Genomic DNA, 19569 nt, shown 5'->3' on the forward strand with positions numbered 1-19569 from the left:
TGGTACTATAAAAAGTAACAGACATAAATATATCAATTTTGACTGAAAAAAGAAACAGAAAACAAATGAAGATGTATTTACAGGATCTTTAAAACAGTATCTGATGCACACTAATCACCACACTTCCAGAAATACTTCTCTTCCTATTTATACATTAGACATTCCTTCTCTATAATAATAACAAAAACATCCATAATGTACCTTTTTTATAGTTACTATGCTTCACAACAATATTCTGCTCAACTGGCTTATTTTATGCAACAATACACAGCATTCACAAAAGGTTTGTTACTGTAAATAAAACTGTTATCATACTGTGGAGGTAAAATTCAACCGAAGCAGTTATTTACATGTTACTGTAAAAGCACCAGGAGTGCAGCTGTTTATTCAGCCCAGTACTGAGTCCCCCGTTTACTCAATCAGCAGGATCATCACAATTCTCTCCCCTGCTCGCACATTTCCATCAGAGATTATGGCAAATGTTTTCCAGGTTAGGTTGATGCAGAAACAAAGCACCACTTTGTTAATCGTCCCAGCGCCTACACTTATACTCCATAGCAAACAGTTTAAAATCCAGCATTGGCTGTCAACAGTTATGCTGTGAGTTTGATTACACAGTTTAAAATCCAGCATTGGCTGTCAACAGTCATGCTGTTAGTTTGATTACACATGTATGTGTCTCTGTATGTCTTTTTCTGTCCATTGCAGCTACTCTTGGTACTGCCTCTCTGTGGCAGTGAAGAAATCCTCCAGGAGGTGCTTCAGGTAGTCAAACGTGGGTCTGTCCTCTGGTCTCTCCGTCCAACACTCCTTCATGATGTCATAAAGCTCATCAGGGCAGTTTTCTGGCGCCGGCATCCTGTATCCCCGCTCCAAGTTCTGGATCACTTCTGGGTTGGACATACCTGAACAGGAAATAAAATTATGATACGTTGAAATAATAATAAAAAAAGAATAGTAATTTGTTGATATCCACCTGATGACATGTACACTAAATTTGTCCTCTGTAGTGCACATTTCCCACTACAGTACTACATACCATTTAGTTAACTCATTTCAGTTGATAGAGAACAGTTTATAGATATTTCATTCTTGATTGCATCTTAAGTTAGTTCCTTCATCTTAGGACAACAGTTGGGTCTTCCTTCAGACTCTAGAAAAAATTGGGACTAGCAAAATTGTAACACGTCTAAATAACTTGTAAAGTTGTTTTTATTGTGAAAACTCCAAAGACTTTACAAAACTTTGTAAATCTACAATTCAAAACTAAGCTCAAAGAGCATCCAGTTAATCCAATGGTAAACAAATCACTTTATGCTGAAAACAAAAACTAGCAGCTGCACTGAATAATGACACTTAACAGCTAATAAGATTAAAAGGTTTAAAGTCTTCAACATCACTTAAAGTATTTAGGGAGATTAATGTTTAGTTACACCTAAAACTCACTCATGTGTGTTACATAATTGTTCAACTCTAATGGTTCAAGTACATTATTAGTGCCAAAAATGAATATGAAATGAATGTAAACTCAATAGATAAATAACTGTTGTTATTTTCTCTGTGATTCAATTGTCATCCTCTGGGTTAGTCACTTATGTGCACTGTTCCTTTTTGTCATTGCTGAGGACACACCATGTCAAAAAACATATATATATATAAAAAAAAATCAAGTGTACTTGGTAGGAGTATTTACCTGGGTAAGGAATACGCCCGTATGTCACTATTTCTGTGAGAAGAATCCCAAATGACCACACATCAGATTTTATGGAGAAAGTGCCATAGTTTATAGCTTCTGGAGCGGTCCATTTAATGGGGAACTTTGCACCTGTTAATAAATTTAAAAATATAAATATCGATTATGAAAAACGTAAACTCGTTCACAAAAAACAGTCATTTTGAGCAAATCTTTAATAACTTTAAACGATAAGTCTTGAGGGTTCTCCTCCTACCTTCTCTGGCTGTGTATTCATTGTCCTCTATCAATCTTGCAAGGCCAAAATCTGCGATTTTGCAGATGAGTTCATGGGAAACTAGAATGTTGGCAGCCCTCAGGTCTCGATGAATATAATTCTTTCGCTCGATGAACGCCATGCCGTCAGCCACCTGTAGAGGGCAGCACATCATGCCACATGCCTTTAGAGAGTGTGTTTGTCTGTGTTGAAGTGTGAAATGAATGTCTGTGAAGGATCTGTGTGTATGTTGGCACTCCAGCAGGACAGATGCACCAAAACCAGGGAGTTTACCACTTCCCCTGGTCACTTGCCTTTGCCCTTTTACCTTTTTTGTGCTCTTATGTACTCCACCCAGGTGCAAAGCTGTGCTTACTCAAATCAATTTTATGGAAAAAAAGCTGCAGCCTTACTTTAGACCTGTCTATTCAGTGACTGAGTTTCTGTTTCAGTCAGACTACATGACTCATTATTAAACATAGAACGCTGATGACATCTGACTCTACACTCAATGACAGAAGATATTCTTGCATGAGGTGTCTCAATTAAGATTTTTGTGATTCCAAAGACCTCACCTCCCACAGTTTCTGAACAACTGAACCATTTTCTGCCTGTCAGTCGAGGCTTTAAACTGTGAGGATTTGTTTGAGGAAAGGTGTGCGTCACAGAAGCTGCAATGTGTCACATAAGTGTCAGGTCAGGCAGTGTTCTTCTCAGGAACCTGAGATGTACACCTCATACTGAACTCACATTTCAGTGAATTGGGTTATCCTAGAAGGCTATGGAAAATGGTAAAAGTTTGTATAATTGTTTGTCATCTGAAAAATGGGATGTATATTTATATCCATCCAATGTGACACTTGTTAATAAAATCCAGAGCAACAAAAGCCTTGTAGAAGTTCCCTCCCTAATTTAACAAGTTTATCTGAACTGTCCAACTACAAACATCCTGAGACACATCCATCCACCTAATCTGATAGGTGCCATGCAAGGAGAGTATGAATCAGAGAAGAAGCCACAATGCCTGTGGTAACTCTGGAGGTGCCACAGAGATCTGCTGCTCAGGTGGGTGAATCTGTTGACATGGCAACTTTTAGTATGGTATAAATCTGGCCCTTAAGAGAATCCATCAAGAAAAATCAATATGGAAAGAACACCATAGGTGTTCTACGGTCAGTTTGTCAGGGACAGCAAGCATGTGGAAGATGGTACTTCGGTAAGATGAGACTGAAATTGATTTTGGTAAACATGCAAACTACGTGCAGCACAAAATTAACACCTCACACCACACTGAATATACCATCCATGTAGTGAAACATGGTGGCAGCAGCGTTGTGCTGCGGAAATGCTTTCCTTAAGGGGGAGCAAGAATATGGATGGAGGTAAATACAGTAGCAATCTTTTAAATAAAAACAGGATTCTTATTGTTTTTATTTAAAGTAGCATGGATTTTTCTACCTTAAATATATCTAGGATAGACAACATAGAGCCAGACAGAGGACAAACCTAAATTAATTTTAGTATCTCTAGCAAGACTTGGAAATTGATGTTCGCAGAGTGTATGCATTTAATCAGACAGACTTTCAGCTGTTTTGGAAATAAGAATGGGCAAAAGCTTCGGTTTTTAAATGTGCAAATCTGACAGACACGTATCCCTTCAGAAAAGAGATGCTACAATGTATTGACTCATGACTGAAAACAAAGGCACATCACATTTTTCAGATTTTTATCTACAAAACAATCTAAAATTATGTTGGTTTTCATTTTCTCTTCATATTTATGAAGTTATTTGGTGGGGAGGGGTCTATCACACAAAATCCCAATACAATGTTTTGAAATTTGAGGTCATAATGAAAGAAATTGAAGGGGTATTATGCTGTCATAAAGTCCACTTCAGACCTGTTAGCGCCTAGCTGCTTTGTAACACGTCTAAATAACTTGTAGGGTTTTTTTTACATGTTCCAAGATAATCTTCTTTATTCTACACTTTTGCACATTACTAAAAGAAAATGTCAGATTCTTGCCAAAATGTAACCATCCACCACCGCATGACGCTGAGAAGCCATGTTACCACAAAATGTTGTCGGCGTATGATGGCTTAGCATGAAAGCATCGTTTGCTGTAAAGCCTTCACCACACCGCTCTGCAGGGAGCGTAGATCTTTACACCGAGTTCTGTCACGTCTAAGAGTTTGCCTTCTTCAGATGAAGCCGTTTGCCGTGTAAAACTTCGAAACTTCAGGCTGTCTTCCTGTGGTTGACTTTGTCGATCCCACACCCACAATACCCCACAAACCTGAGGTTTTTCAAGGGCAAGTAACATTTTGAAATTCCTTAAGATTAATCCTGCATTAAAAAAAACAAACTCTTTGAATGTAACTTTTTTCTGATTTCTGTTTTAAATTGGTTCAGGTTAGAATTAAGTCTGGTTAGAGAAGGAAAAGAACTTGACTAAACTCTGAAACTCATGAACCTTCCCACACCTTGAAGCACACATCCTGTTCACATTTTGAGAGTTTTCTACATCATAACATTATCACTTTAAATGCACTTCCTTTTTAACCATCTAGTTAAACATAAGAAAGCAGTTTAAAACCTTTCTCTCTGTTGATAAAATAAGCTTAAAGAGATTCAGAGAAACTAATCTGCAGTTTCAGGTTCTGTCATTGTGGAGTGAGCTCCATATTTTAGCTTAATTGAGACTGTAAATAAATCAAAAGTGAGAGTATAAAATAAGTTGCCGTTTCAGCCAGTTTGTCCACTCCAAATCCTGTTTATTAGTACAAAGAATGGTTTTATTTGTGTCACAGCGTCTAGACTTGTAATAACAATTACATGCACGCCTTTCTGCACACATACCCACCCAAGTCTGCATGTATTACAAGATTAGCCTGGAATTCAAGCCTCATTAATACTTTTGCTGATTTTTTGCCCAGTAGAATCACGCTAAGCGTGAGGAATTGGAAGTACAAACAAGAGGTAATCAGGTAAATTAATTGGAAGGTTAAATTATTTTTCAAAGAAAAGAATGTTAAAGACAGATGTATCTCACCTGTGACGACATGTCTATCAGTGTGTTGATGGGTAAGCTGCTTCCCTCCTGTGTTTTCAGGTAGTCTACCAAGCTCCCTGAAAAAAAAATATTCAATAAATTTTTTAATTGAAGCTTGAATATACTATTTCAAAATAGGATTACGACCACATTGTATATTGAACTTCAAATAAATAAATCATAATATGTTCAGAAATAACTAAAAGTTAACAAGATGTGTACATTCAAACATTTCTGACAAACACCAAAACATTTCTGTGCCTTCAAAAATTGTTATAAAGGCAGATTTTAGAGCTTTTCAAATATTTTCAGTAAAATGTAGGTTAAAAAAAAGAAATGTTTGCTTTTGATTCATATTCTGTTTTGCTGAACAGCCCCGTCCTCTTAACATCTCAGGCTTTAATATCTCTGCAAATCTTGTGAGATGTCCTAAATTTCTGATAAGTTCGAATTTTTATGTAATGAGTCTAATGTGTGGGTTTCATAAACTAATCATCTTTAAAATTGCGTATTTGAGATAGTCACACATCCTGCTACTCTGTTCTTTTTTATGTATAAAATGTATTTTTTTCAGCCATTTTTAAAACGTATGAAACTGTAGAATATTTGTGGGCCTGTCCGTAATCTTAACCTACAACCTCTTTCATAAAGAGAAAATGGGAAATAATCTCTTATACATCTTGCTCAGAACAGGAGTAATGACTTGGTATCAAATCTTTACGCTCCAATAACATTATTCTTCTGCATGTTCCACGCTTTCGAACTGAAAAAGGGAAGCAGGCATTCAGTGTGTTGGCCCCCACAGCGTGGAATCAGTTGCAGTCTGAACTTAAGATGTCGGAAATGATTTCACTGGACTTATTTCAAGCAGTTCTTAAAGATAGGCAACAAGATTCTATGAAACAGTGTCATTGTTTTTAAATTGTTTTTATTGTTTTATACTTGTGCATATGTATTAATTGTTTTTATCTTGTAACCAGGTTGCTATGTATTGCAAATTTTTTGCCCAGGTCCCTCTTGAAAATGAGATCTAGATCTCAACGGGGTTTACCTGGTTAAATAAAGGAATAATAAAAAATAATAATAATAAATGATCCTGTTTAGTGTTATTGTGATCGAATCAGCTGGTCAAACACATGTCATTCAAAAATGTATGTACGCAGAAAGCTGGTATTGTCAAATTCCTGATAGAGTCAAACAGAAAGTGAATTTATTTTGAAGAATTGTGCTTTTGTAAAAAGTTATTGGACACCTAGTAAGCATTGTCTTCAAAGTATCACTATATAGTGCCATATATATAGTTATGCTAATGTTTTTATTTTTATCTCCTGTGGCCTGGTCCTGCTAATATATTGTTGTCACCCAATTACTTCTCAACTCCACATCCTCTTCAAAGTTTCATGGTAGTAGAACTTGTTGATAAGTTTCAAAACTGTTTGATCATGTTTAGGACGTTTTTCAATTTTATTTTGTCAAAGTGTTAGTGATAGTTACTACTCTGAAAAAGTAGTTCTTATTAATGGAGAATAACCATGAGTGTGCTTCAATATAATCTCTTTGATGTTTGAGTGGCATTAACTATGAACAATGCCTAAAAGCTTTTACATCATAACACACAGAGATCTCCTACAACTGTGTGTAGTTAAGGGCTCAAGAAGAGGAATAAAAATGTAAAAATGTTAACTTCATGTTAAAGATGAAAATGTAAAACAATACAAATAATATGCTGCATTTGGATGACAAATGATATTTTGGAATGTATTATTCCTCATGGACATAAATCGAGCAGGACCAGAATAACAGCAGAAATCAGCAGAAACAACATTTCGAGGAAGTGCAGTGTAATCTGTCAAGTTGATGTGCATTTTCTGATAACTAACACAAAACAATATCTCCGTTTGAAGACCGGCTAAATCAGACAAAAGGAAATACTTTGAGAAGAATGACTGTGCCTGGAAAGAAGAGACATTTACTCCTCTACTTAAGTCTGGAAGGTTGCTTTTGAAGTTTAAAAGGGAGAGCAACCCTCTTTGTCAAGGCCACAAAGGGCAGCCAGAATGACGCACCTGGTATTTTTCCTTCTTTATTGTGCTCAATAATGCAAAAAAATACGGGACAAACTGAATAAAGATGGGAACCTCGACGGCAGAAGAGAATTGTCCACACATGGATCCCGGACAAAGAGCTGGCCTTATGTGGAAACACTGCCGCTGGTTTACAAATGATAACACAAAGGCACTTCTTTCACTTCAGCTCTAAGGCTGTTGTTGTGTTTGTGAAAGCATCTCTCAGTGCATTTTGGCACTGTCACTCACAATAAGAAGAATCACAAAGACTTTCGAGGTTAAGGGGAAAAAGATCCGCGATTGCTATCATCTGAATGCAGATTCTGGTCATGTGAAACCAGCAGACTGCTGTCATGCCCTTATGTTATCTGTCTTTGGAGCTCACAGTTATCTTAAATAAGATATCTGATATGAGAAGGAAGAGAAGGAAGACCCACAGACAGGAAGCTGATCACACGGCTGCTGTAAAATCTACTGCAGGATTGTTTATGGTACCAGTGTGTATGATGAAAACCTTTCACGTCAGAAACTTCCCCTCTGCATGTAAACACAATTAACCTTCCAGGACAGGTCCGGAAATGAAGAAGGGAAAGTTCATGTTTGCCTGGAAACATTTTAACACCTAAGCAGTGAACACAAGCAAGCCTAATGAGGAGAAACTAAAAATAGCCAGCATAAACAAGCTGGCGCTCATAAGGCCTGCTCATATCGCAGTCTTCATGCTCAGTCGCTGGTGATGAATGTACTTTATATTTCCAGTATGTCTGATCTAATGCACAAACAAAATATTCTAAAAAACAGTTCCACTGACGTTAAGTTGATTCAACAGAGTCGCTGGAGTGAAGTATTCATGTGAAAACATTGTGACTCATTAAAGGGCTGAAACCTCCAGTGCTGCCTGGTCTTTTGTTCAAACATGTGTTCCCACCCTGAGTCCAATAACAGATCAACATGTTTAATCCTGAACATCTATGACACAGGGCTAACACCACTGCTTTATCTTTGTTCCTAGCTCCTAGATCACTCTTCCTAACTCTGTCTTTATGGTAACGAGGCAGGAGATTAAGAAGATGATTAATTCAGACAGGCTGAAACGTATTTTAGTTGACTAAACCTTCTTGGAAGGAGCTTGCATGCATGACTATCCAAGGACTCATTTTCTATTCATCTTTAATATAAAAAAACTCCAAAGGAAGGTTTATCTCCTGTCATGATGATAATTGAGAGGACTTACCATTTTCCATGTACTCTGTGACAATATATATAGGCTCCTGGGTAACTACGGCGAAGAGACGGACGAGACGAGCATGCTGCAGGTTCTTCATCATGTTGGCTTCTGCCATGAAAGCCTCCACTGACATGGTGCCTATTTTCAGATTCTTTATTGCCACTTTCCTGTCGTTGTTGTAGATACCTGGAAAAGGACATTTGGATATCAATGGATGTAAAAAAAATAAAAATAATAAATAAAAAAATTACCAAAAAAAACACTTAAAGTGTGAAGAGAAAATTAATGGTACCTATATAGAATCGACCCTTTAATTTTACTGCAAAACAAATTCTAACAAAATCTAATGAGATTGGTTAAAGTAGCTCTCTACAAGACATGGGTCAACATCAAGGTATAAAGTTTTTACATAGCGAAGGTTTCAAAATCTCAAAAAATATCCATCTACTCACTTCTAAGGTTTAAAATTCTTGCAATGAGGGGACAGGAAACTAGTTTTCCCCAAGTCCAATTCAACTGTGCCCTTACCCTACTTGTTGTTGCTCGAAGATGGCTCATCGAAACCTGCATAAACTTTTTACTTTCTCACAAGACAGGCTCATTTTCAGTCATTAAAAAACTCCATGAGGACTACATCAGTTAGCCAACCGACTGCCGCCCAGCTACATTAGCACATAGCCAGACTTATTGACCACCTAATATTATGTTGTCATCCTAATATTATGTTGTCTAGAATATTCTGCATATTCTAAGAAATTTTATATTATATGCATATTCTAGAAATATTCTAGTAAGAAATAGAAAAAGAAAACTTAATTTAGCAAATGTTTGGTCTATATTTGTGACTGTAGAAAATATAAAACAAAACAAATCTTACCGTTATTATGTCTGTCTTACTCAATGTATCTTTGTTTTAGCAGCAGTAGAACTAATTGCAAATTTTCTCTTTTAAACAATAGCAATTTTTACATCATGGTAAATTTTAAACAGTGTAGTTCTACAAGAAAATTATTATTTTTAAAATGTATTTATTTATTTATTTATGTTATTTTATTTTTTTTATATATATTATTAATACCAAATAAGAAGTTGCTCTGAATGAGAGTATTAAGAATACTATACTCGATCAGCAATAATAATAATAATAATAATAATAATAATAATAATAAAGCATACAAGTGATTATTGCTGTAACTCTGAATTCAGTTTTAACTCCTCACTTGCTTCTCCTCCTCGGTTACTTGCAATAAATTCTATCTAAATATAAAAACATTGGTAATATGAAATATAAGAAAATATTTTACTACCCAATTTTCTTCAACTGTCTATCGCATCTATTTTCTGTTATCCACTGTGGTCCACACACATGAAACTGATGTACTACTAAAAGCATTTACTTATCCTGCCGGGTGTAAACCATCGCTTGGTTCAAATGTGTGTTGTTCACATGACTCTCATGGCGACAAGCTCTCTGGAACACTAACACTCACTAAAATGTACTCAACCAAAGCCTTAGCCAACCAGTTTGTTCTTTCTTTCACATAAAACACTTTCCCGCACTCCGAGCATGAAGCGTATAGCGATGAGGGAACAAATCTTTATCTACTAATGAAAGCATTCCTCTTTCTCTTTCTTCTTCTTTTGGTAATGCACTGATGGTTATCACGTATAGTGCCTTAATACGCAATACTTACTGAACGTTTAGTACAAGGATTTCAACAGTTTTTAAAATAAAATCTGGAAAGTGTGGCATACATTTTTACATTTATTCAGCATCTTGATTTACTAATTTGCAGAACCACCATGTACTGCAAATGCAGTTGCAAATCTCTTGCTGTGTGTGCCTCTACCAGGATGCTTGATGCATTTAGAGCAATGTGTGTATTTTCTTTTTTAGTAGCTCAAGCTCAGTCTGATTGGACAATGAGAGTTTGTGAACATCAATTTTCAAGTTCCGGCAAAAAAAGTTTAGTCAGATTCACGTTTAGGTCATTGTAACCGATGAATATCCTCTGCTCAAAATCACAAAGTAGTTTTGCCTTATGAATAAAAAAAAAACATAATTTTTCTCACACTTCAGGAATACATATTGCTGCGTGTTGATTTGTAACATAAAATCTCAATAAGTTTTTTGCGTGACAAAATGTGAATAAGCTGAATCGAGGTACGTAGTTGCTCTCATGTTCACTGGCGTCAGTAAACATTTCATTTGGATGGGGTGGACGAACAAAGAGCCCAGATTTCAAGCCGTACAATGGTGCGAACAAAAAGTGGCAGTGAAATGAGGACAAGTTCCATGGTTAGTAATGTTTAGCTTTTGTTCAGTGCTGTGTTTTGGAGGTTAAATGGTGCTGGCAAATGAGGATGGAAAATAGCGGGGAAATTATCCCTTCAATTGAATGATAATGAGGTTGTGGTCTAACCGATGTGCTTGAGATCAAAATGTTTAGCCCTTTTTGTTTAATTTAACGCTGCATAATCAGATTCAAAGTGTTGTTGGGAGGCAAATCTTAAAGAGCCATGAACTCATCAAAAGGTTAGATAAGAGTATTTGGAGAAATGATGCACAGCAGGGCTAATACCACACATCATTCTTTTGCTAAGCAGCTCAAACAAGCCTACAATTAGGATTAAGCTGAAGGAAACTCTTCTGCACACACTGCAGAAAAACTCTGGCTCCTGGCAGGCACACAGTCTAGCTCCCAACCAGACCAGGCATTTTCATATGTGATGTATCTGCGCTACATTTTTTTTCTGAACACACAAATTAAATCTCATGCAAAAGGAAAACAGCTCACCCATCCAGACTTCTCCGAACTGTCCAGCTCCGAGCCTGCGCTCCAGCTTCAGGGACTCGCGGGGGATCTCCCACTCGTCCTGCCACCAGGGTTTCTGCGGCGCCCTGGACTGACAGGGCTTCACCAGGACTGTGCACAATCCATCTGATTCACCTGGAAAACAGCAACAAATTCAGCTTTTCAACTCCTCAGTAATGAGAAATGTAGACTGGATCCCTTAGAAGGCACACATACGGGAGTAATGCTGGACGAGCTCCTTCAGGGAGTTGAAAGATATTTTGGTTGTGACGTAGAAGCCTCCATCGTCCATGTTGCGGATCCTGTAGTGCTTCACGCCTTCCCCCGTGTTGTGGTCTAGATCTCGGACTGATAATGAATATGACCCTGGAGCAGCATTAAAAAAGAATAGTGAGAAAGTTACAAAAACATGTTTTGACCAGAACAAGCCGAAGCAGTAGAATAACGCACTTAGACAACGATGCCAGCAGGTTTAAACATTTAGTTTACTTTTGACATCATTTTTTGACTGGTGTGTAAAGACAAGTAAAATCACTTTCTAGACCTTTTTTATAAAATTAATTTGACAAAAACAGATTTTATTAATAAAGATTTTCAGTGTTCATTTCAACCCAGGTGTTATAAAACATTTAGCTTGGTGATTTCCATTTATATGATCATTAAGTCCCTACAATATCTCCTGCAAATCTGATGAATCACCAGGTACTTCTTGAAATGCTTCCCAACAGGACAGACATTTAATGAGCCTAATGGAGTTAACTGGGCTCAAAGTCTAGCTAAAACATAAAAAGTGGAACCAAAATCTTTTACAAAGTGTTTGTTTACCACAGCAAATAATCAGCTAAAGTCAGCTGATCAGAATCATTCTTGTGAGGTCATCGACCCAAATATACTCAAAGCAGATTTAGAAGCTCTTTTTCCAAGAGGTTAGGGGTCATCCTAAAAGTGCTTGTTGTGAAGTCCTACAGTGTAAATTCTCAATTCAATACATTGATGTCAGTTCACATCTCTGAAAGGTGTTTTCAACTTGGGTCAGAGAGTGAGTTGGTTTGTTTGTGGGCAACCCTACAAAACTGTGGCCAACCTACGTCCGTTTACATGAGACCAGTAAAGCCAGTTATCTACAGATTGCTTTGATGCATCCTTACTAGTAGCTCAGTTTAAACCACCTCTAATTTATTAGCATTTTTCTTCAGTTAGATTTTCTAGTGGTATTTTAATTTGATTGTGATTGTAAAGCATTTTCAGAGAAAATGAGGGATGTAAAGGACAGAAAGGATGCATCAAAGACACAGGAGGTGAGAGAAGCACGAGTCACGTTTTTATCTACAATATCTGTTTGCAGATCATGTTGTTGGAGCTAAGAGGCTGTTTTCTGTTTGTCTAGCTGTGTCGCATTTAATATTTTTACAAGATTTATTAAAAAATCTAAACCAACAAGAAAATTGAATTTTTTTATTTTATTTTTTAATTTTTTTACAAAAGCCGAATTGATATTACTTAATATCTGGTCAACTGAAAGCAAGTTTGAAAAAAATAAATAAGGAGGTAAAAGAAAGTCTCAAGGGTAATTTGGGTCTTTAACAAGAAAGCAAAACTGAAATCAAATAAATAAACCCAATAAGCAAACAGGAAGTGGGGTATGGAAAATTCAGCCCCAGGGATGGAGAGGGTCTGAGTCATGCAACATGATTTGTTACTTGTTCCATTTATAAGACCTCTGCTAATTTATGAAAAGAAGATTAAAACGAGAGCATTTCACCTTTGGAAGTCTCGCTTTCTCGAATCAGGAAAGAGCCCTGCGTGTTCCCGGGAGCCAGGAGGAGCCTCATAGCATCGTTTCGAGAGACGTTCCTGAAGAACCACCTGCAACACAAACGTACTTTGAGCTAACCACTTCCTCTCCCTCAGAGACCCGGCATGCATCACATGAGTTAAGATCAAGCCAGATGAGATGTTGCTGAAAGTCGTGACATTGTGCTGCTTCCTCTGAGACGTACGGTTCAGTCTCCACCGTGGTCATTGCGATGAAGTTGTGGGGAATGTAGCCCTGCTGGCCTGTGGTGAGCGACTCGGCCAGGTACCACTCTGCGTCGTCCCTGGAAGACAGAACAGATGCCAGCTGTTAACGGTGCAGAAGATTTGGTTGTTTTGAATTGAGCAGGAACAAACATTCTTAATGAACCGTTATAGACTCGTGGATCTTTTGCAGCATTTATAATTGCAGCATGAAACTTGTTTTACATGCAAAAATGATTTATGCACAGAAAAAAGCTCCCTGTTTACTCTGAATCGTCCCCACTGTGAGCACAGCTTGTTTAAAGCCTTGCAGCAAAAAGTGTTTTGACAAATTCTAATATTAGTCAAGTTATTTCGCATTTAACATGTCCCCCTTTATCATAGTCAGCACTTTCAAACACTTTTTGCAAATTCATTTAATTGTTAAATATCTACAATTTTTAATAATTTTATATTTTACCAGAAAATATATAAATCTACTCTCAAGTGTAACATTTTTAGATTTTGTTTCAGTAATTTCTCGTATTTTGTCACCTATTACATGCCACAGGCTCATTTTAACTTCATTACATCAAAAGATAACTTTCAGCAGTAGAAAGAATGACTAACATATTCTGTCATGTCTTAAAATTGTTTTCTGTTTATGACAAAAATGGAGTTTGTTAGAAAAATAATGAACCGGTCTTCAACCAATCCCACTAAAACCTTTATTGGTTACAGTGGAATTGATTTGTTTCCTTGCATTGTTTTGCTGACAACATCAGTTATTCAGATTAAGTGGCAGCTCGAAATCTAACATTTTACTGCAGAAGTTAACTGAGCGTTAGCACGTTACAATAGCGAATGGGAGAGCCGCTGCATAACACTGTCAAATTCAGCAATAGATTTGGATCAATTTTCTAAAACTCTTAAAGCACTCAAGTTGGTTTTCTAAGTTATCAAACATCAAGTGATCAAAATATTCTTCTGTGCTATATGATTTTTGAAATCAGTCAACAGTAGATACGGACTATTTAAGCTGGGATTATGTAATAAGTAGAAACATAATTAACAATAAACTAAAAATTAAGTATTTTTACCCTATTTTTTGCAATTTACAAGACGGATTCCCAAGATTTAAATGTCACCTCTGCGATGTTCAGAATTTCATGCAAGAGGAAGTCTTTCATAAACCAGAAGGCATACATATGCAAATCTTAAGGATGATTATCTGCGTTTGTACATGTCTTATGCTTGTTCAAAGAAAGCAACTTGTTTTTAATTATGTAAATATACAAAGAATCTGCAACAGATGTGACTTTTGATTGCTTTTCTTGACTAGTATTTTTCCCATGAGAGTTTGGGTGTCTTCTCTGTGCTTTGTATTCTAAGCACTTTTTTTCTTTTTTGCATTTATTAAATTTTCTACATTTGAGGCTGACTGGAAACTTTGGCTGATCTCATGTTTTCACATCATCCTTGCTCGGGAAACACACCGGAAACATTTTGAGTTCACTATCTGTTCTCAGAACCACAATGACACCAGAACCAACAGCAAGAGACTTTTATATGTCACTTATATGATTTTTGGTGTCAAAAGTTGTTAAAGATTCTTCCAACCAAATTTTAGTCACATCCATCTATATTGAGTTTTGTTTCCGGGGAAGAGATTATAGCTTTAACTGCATTGTTGTTTAGAGTTGGATGCATTTTTACACCTGCGAGTTTTGTTTGTATGGATTTAAAAGTAGCTCACTTGTTGATGATCTTGAGTTTGTCTCCTTTATCAAAGCCCAGGTCTCCTTCATGTTTGGGATCATAGCTGTAAATGGCCACCCCAATGTTATCTGCAAGAAAAAGCATTCATAGTTTTAGTCCTATGGCCAGTGTTCAGAGCACTGCGTGTCTTTGAACGGTTCTCTGAATGGTTTTCTACAAACTACACACAGCAGCGATGGCAAAGTTGAATCTCATCCTCCTTGACCCATGCAGCATAACATTTCTGTCATGAAACCTCTTACAAGTATCACTGTTTCTTTTTGGAACAGAATTTTCATTGAACTAAAGTAAGATGTATATTGAACAGAAATATGTTTCTTTTTTCTTAATTGGCTCTTCACTAGGTTTCAACATATTTTAGAGGAAGGCAGTTCTTGTTTTTTTGGAAATTTTGTCTGATGACCGAGCTCCTATACTCTTTTATTCAGTATGTCATCGATATAAATGCATAAATAGAAAATATTTCTTTTACAACTACACAAATTAAAAGCAGAAATACGCATCTTTAGTTAAAACCTCAGTAACAAAATGAAGTTTATATTGTTTCACGCTCTGGTAAATGCAAAACCGAAGCACAAAATGTGAGTTTAATAGTTTAGATAATCAATGTTTTAAAAGTTAAAAAAAAAAAAATCACATATAGCTTTACTCAACTTTTATATATATGAAGTAAATGACAAAGCGTTAATATTTTCTATCAGAGAATATATTTGAAAAAATTATTTACACTTCAGTCCTTCAGGCTAGACTATTGTGATGACTATCCTCGCTGGATTTTCAAAATTTGCTATGTACACACCACAGTTATGCAAAACATTATTGGCTACAATCTCACAGGTATGAAGAAGACCAAATTTATTATGGCTATTATTTTATTAGGGGTCCAGTTTTCAAATTCTTGTACCGGTTACTTGTTATAAGTTTCAAGTTTTAAATCTCTGTACTTGTGTAGGAGCCACTAGATTGCCTCGTTCTTCAGCATATAGGAGATACGTTGACTTTTGTGTTAACCAGATCACTCCGGTACAAAAGCAACAACAACTTTGTTATTACGTATAGAATTGCATTTAGTTGTCCCCAGAATGGGGCAAATTGGGAAAATACAAGAGGCTGACATGGGACATGTGGAATGTGAGGCGCCGGAAGGATGCATAAGGTAAATTAAATTCTATTCAGAAAATGTTTGAAAATTTGCATATATTTGTTTGCCAATACTTGGATCGACTGAAATAAAGTACATTTGACTTGTAAACTACATTTCATTTCAAACTTAAATCCCCAGGAAGTTTAATATTTCCAAGCGTCAACATGATAATCAAGCAGTCGGCTAGATCCGTAGCTTTCATTTGAAAGAAAACGAAGAAACGAAACTTGCGTGGACAGAACAAAGTTGGAGGAAAGTGGAAAATGCCGAGTAAACAGATTCTGAAATGAGAATAATTATCAGTTCTATTGTCCTTTCAGGATGAGAACAGTACTAGACAGGACGAAAAAGCATGTTCAACAAACTCATTGAACGTTTGTAGTGTTTTCCCCCTATCAAACGAATACGTTGATAAATTTAATTTAACATAGGAAGAGTTGTTTAACTTAACTTTTTCAAACACAAATAACACAAGAGAAGCTTTGATATGGTGCAAAGAGACAAAGTCAAGAGATATACCTGGTAAAGGTGACATCGGGGGCGTATACTGTGATGGATATGGAATCACCTGATCTGTGTACTGAAGGGACAAAAACATGATTGAACAAACAAAGAAAACATTGTAAAACTTCAGCAGACACTTGTATGTTTCTGGTTTGGGTAACCAGCTCTTGACTGTAATTGTTGTCCGTTTTGTTGTTTTTTTTCTCTGCAAACAAATCAAACGCCTCTGTGTTGTGTCACACGCAGGTGGTTTTCTGCTTAATTTCTAATCTAATGGGACATCTCAGTCACAGCGAGGAAAGAAAAACACTGAGGGAATAGTTGTACTCTTTCTTAATCACACACACAAAAGACGGCTTCCCTTGCAGTTATGTAAGTTATTCAACTCTGTTGTACCGAAGCTGATTTAAACACATTGTACTGTATCATGTTTACTCAAACAGACTGAATGGTGGGAGCCCATGTAAAGTGAACACCTTCTGGCTCCACTTCATGTGTGGTCATTCACATTCAGCCATTTGTGCATTTGTGCAAACACAAGCTCTGGGGCCACTTACTGGATTGCAGGCCTGGGGAGGAATTGGACAGTTGCAGTGTTCGCAAATTTCGTCCAAGTTCTCCATCCATTCGCTGTCTGAGTCCGAACTGCAGGTGCATCCCATCTTTTCTGAAATTTCAAACAGACAAGTTACTTCTTCAAGGCTTATGCTCACGAAACAATTACTAATGCTTCATGTTGTATGTATTCACAAAAATAAACAAGGCAATTACAACATATTATTAATATTACTGTTATTATAACTAAGAAGGTTCCACTATCCTAAATCTTAAGTTTTTAGGACAACTCTAACCGGTAAGAGGAAATGTTTTGACACAAAATGGAGGATGACAGCATGAACACTGAAACTTTTGCGCTTTTGGCTCACTTAAAACACATGCTAGTTCAGAGCCCTCCAAATCCCCTCAAAAACAATTTTCCTCGAGCCTCTAATGGTTTTCTTTTAGAAATTCACAGCAATGTTAATCTCACATAATCTGTCATCCGCATGTGCTATGTCTCGTATTTTCACACTAATGCGCCGTATAAACCAGTTTTCTCAAGCCTGCTCTACTCCCGTGTTTGGAAAAAGGGTCAGAGGGCTAATCACAGCCGACGTCTGTCCCAGAGGCTTAAAGCCGTGAGAAATCTGCAAAAGGTCTAAATAACAACCCACCATTTGCAGCAAAGAGGTCCTTAGGATGAATCACAAGGGGGATCACCCTCTTCTGAAGGCGTTCTTTTATTATCAGATCTCCTAGGCTTTCTGGCCCACACTTGGGGAGTCACACAAGTCAGTATTTTCCACTCAGGGGGCTACCCTCTGCCTTTTTTTTCTAATCATTACAAGCAGCTGAAGGCCTTTTCCAAACAAACTGCTGAATGTTAACAGGATATAGCAGATACGAACACAACAAGCACTCAAGATCTCCACGTTGAGGACACTTTCAAATCAACTTTTGTAACAGTAAGAACCAAATTGAGACCGGAGGTTCATTTTATGCTACCTTTGTTCAAATGATCTCTAAAATAAAGAACCTTAAATTCAGTTGAGAAGTTTATTGTTCTGTTTAATAGAAAAGACTCGGTTGGTGGTTTACTACATAGAAAACGGACAGGTAAATGAATGCTACATGGTAGGAAGGTTTTCAAATTGATAATTTAAAGCAATACTTGTGTGTGATGATGTCTTCAGCCTTTCTGAAACTTCTGCTTTAGCCTTGTGATAGAGTAAATAGACAGAAATAAAAGACGGAACACCACTACTTGGATAAAATAATTTCTTAAGTCATTTTCCAGTTGGCTAAAGATTAAATATTTGCAAAAAAACAAACCAAGTACATATTTATGTCAATTTAAAGCTGTCTTTGGTGGTAACAGCATGTTTAAACTCAGACTTTTAAGGTTGAAACATGACAAGTCTTTTACTCACCTGTTAAATTAATTGAATCTTTCCTCAAATGTCCAATAATGTCAGATTTCAGATGCCGCCATCAAGATTCCCTTTATTCAGACCTGAATTTATTCTGCCGAGCTATTTGTCGAGAGAGCAACTTTTTTACACACCATGAGCTTGGGTGTGAAGATGTCATCATCCGCCTCTCTTATTATAACTAAGACTGCAAACAGACTTGATGCGGTGTCTCGTACACACACCCACACACGCACACACACACATGCAAACACACACATGCACATATGGAAGAGCGACCCAGAGAGTTTCCTGTCGTTGAAACTTTGAGGGTTGCTCTGCAATCTTTTTAACAGGTGCTGAATGTGCAGCTGTGTGAAAGCAAAGGGGAACGTTATGGGCTCTAAAACGAAAAAAAGGGGGTCAGGACAACGCCTTTATCCAGAAAATGAGAATGTTCCAATACAGTTAGAAAATAGGACTTTGTAGGATGGTGGTGACACTACGCTTGTGTATTTTTGTCTTGGTTCTCACCATGTGATGCTGTGGGAGTCGCTGACCTTTGCAAGGTGCCCCGCCGGTATGCAGCTGCCATGGTAATCCCTGATTAATCAACACAAACAGAAATTTAAAATCACACAAGACCTTAATGAAATCACATTTGCGCCCAAAGTGATACCACATTAGCATATTTGCAGCAACTGTGCTTCCTCTGTTGTGGATTAAAACTCTTTTTGGTTTAGTCTCAAAAACACATGACTGCAAAGCTAAAAGAATATATATATGGTTTCTCATTTAATGTCAATTAAAAAATAGGTTTGCCCTGACTTTTTTTTTTAATCTGAAGTCCAATCAAATCAAACTTGAAGAAACTGATTTTATATATCATATCACCAAACATCACTTTCCTTAAAAAGATAAAAATAATAAAATAAACTTCGCATAACATGGGTTTGTGAGGTCTCTCTCTCTGAGCCCCTACGTTTACACTTCAGACACCTCAGGCTGCGGGCCGCAGTTCTTCTCTTGTGGTGAACGGATGCTGCTGTAGAGCTTGCACTGGCAGGAAGTCAGTCCAAGCATCA

At 37.0% G+C, this 19569-nt stretch overlaps 1 protein-coding gene across 2 annotated transcripts; it reads right to left on the reverse strand.

Annotated features, from left to right (window-relative positions):
* Positions 1-66: 66 nt before the first annotated feature.
* On the reverse strand, positions 67-19070 carry lck (LCK proto-oncogene, Src family tyrosine kinase). 2 transcript variants are annotated; one of them, XM_023352976.1, is made up of 14 exons: positions 18506-19070; positions 18247-18292; positions 17093-17202; positions 16551-16611; positions 14865-14955; positions 13111-13209; positions 12873-12976; positions 11327-11476; positions 11093-11245; positions 8301-8480; positions 5001-5077; positions 1950-2103; positions 1694-1825; positions 67-905 (listed from the first exon to the last, which is right to left on the reverse strand). In XM_023352976.1, exons 3-14 carry the CDS (start codon positions 17195-17197, stop codon positions 709-711), a joined length of 1503 nt encoding a protein of 500 aa, XP_023208744.1. In that variant the 5' UTR covers positions 17198-17202; positions 18247-18292; positions 18506-19070; the 3' UTR covers positions 67-708. The 2 variants fall into 2 exon arrangements, with proteins under 2 accessions (XP_023208744.1, XP_005799193.1); XM_005799136.2 differs by lacking the exon at positions 18247-18292.
* Between the last annotated feature and the right edge of the window lie 499 nt (positions 19071-19569).

This window comes from Xiphophorus maculatus, chromosome 19, assembly GCF_002775205.1.
Source record: "Xiphophorus maculatus strain JP 163 A chromosome 19, X_maculatus-5.0-male, whole genome shotgun sequence".
NCBI lineage: Eukaryota > Metazoa > Chordata > Actinopteri > Cyprinodontiformes > Poeciliidae > Xiphophorus > Xiphophorus maculatus.

Excerpts from the sequence above, each read along its gene's own strand:
- lck (XM_005799136.2), bottom strand. The coding sequence starts at position 17,197 with ATGGGATGCACCTGCAGTTCGGACTCAGACAGCGAATGGATGGAGAAC. Across the intron at positions 13,210-14,864 it reads AAACTCAAGATCATCAACAA|GGACGACGCAGAGTGGTACC; the intron begins GTGAGCTACTTT and ends TCTGTCTTCCAG. Across the intron at positions 8,481-11,092 it reads GTTCGGAGAAGTCTGGATGG|GTATCTACAACAACGACAGG; the intron begins GTGAGCTGTTTT and ends GTCCTTTTCCAG.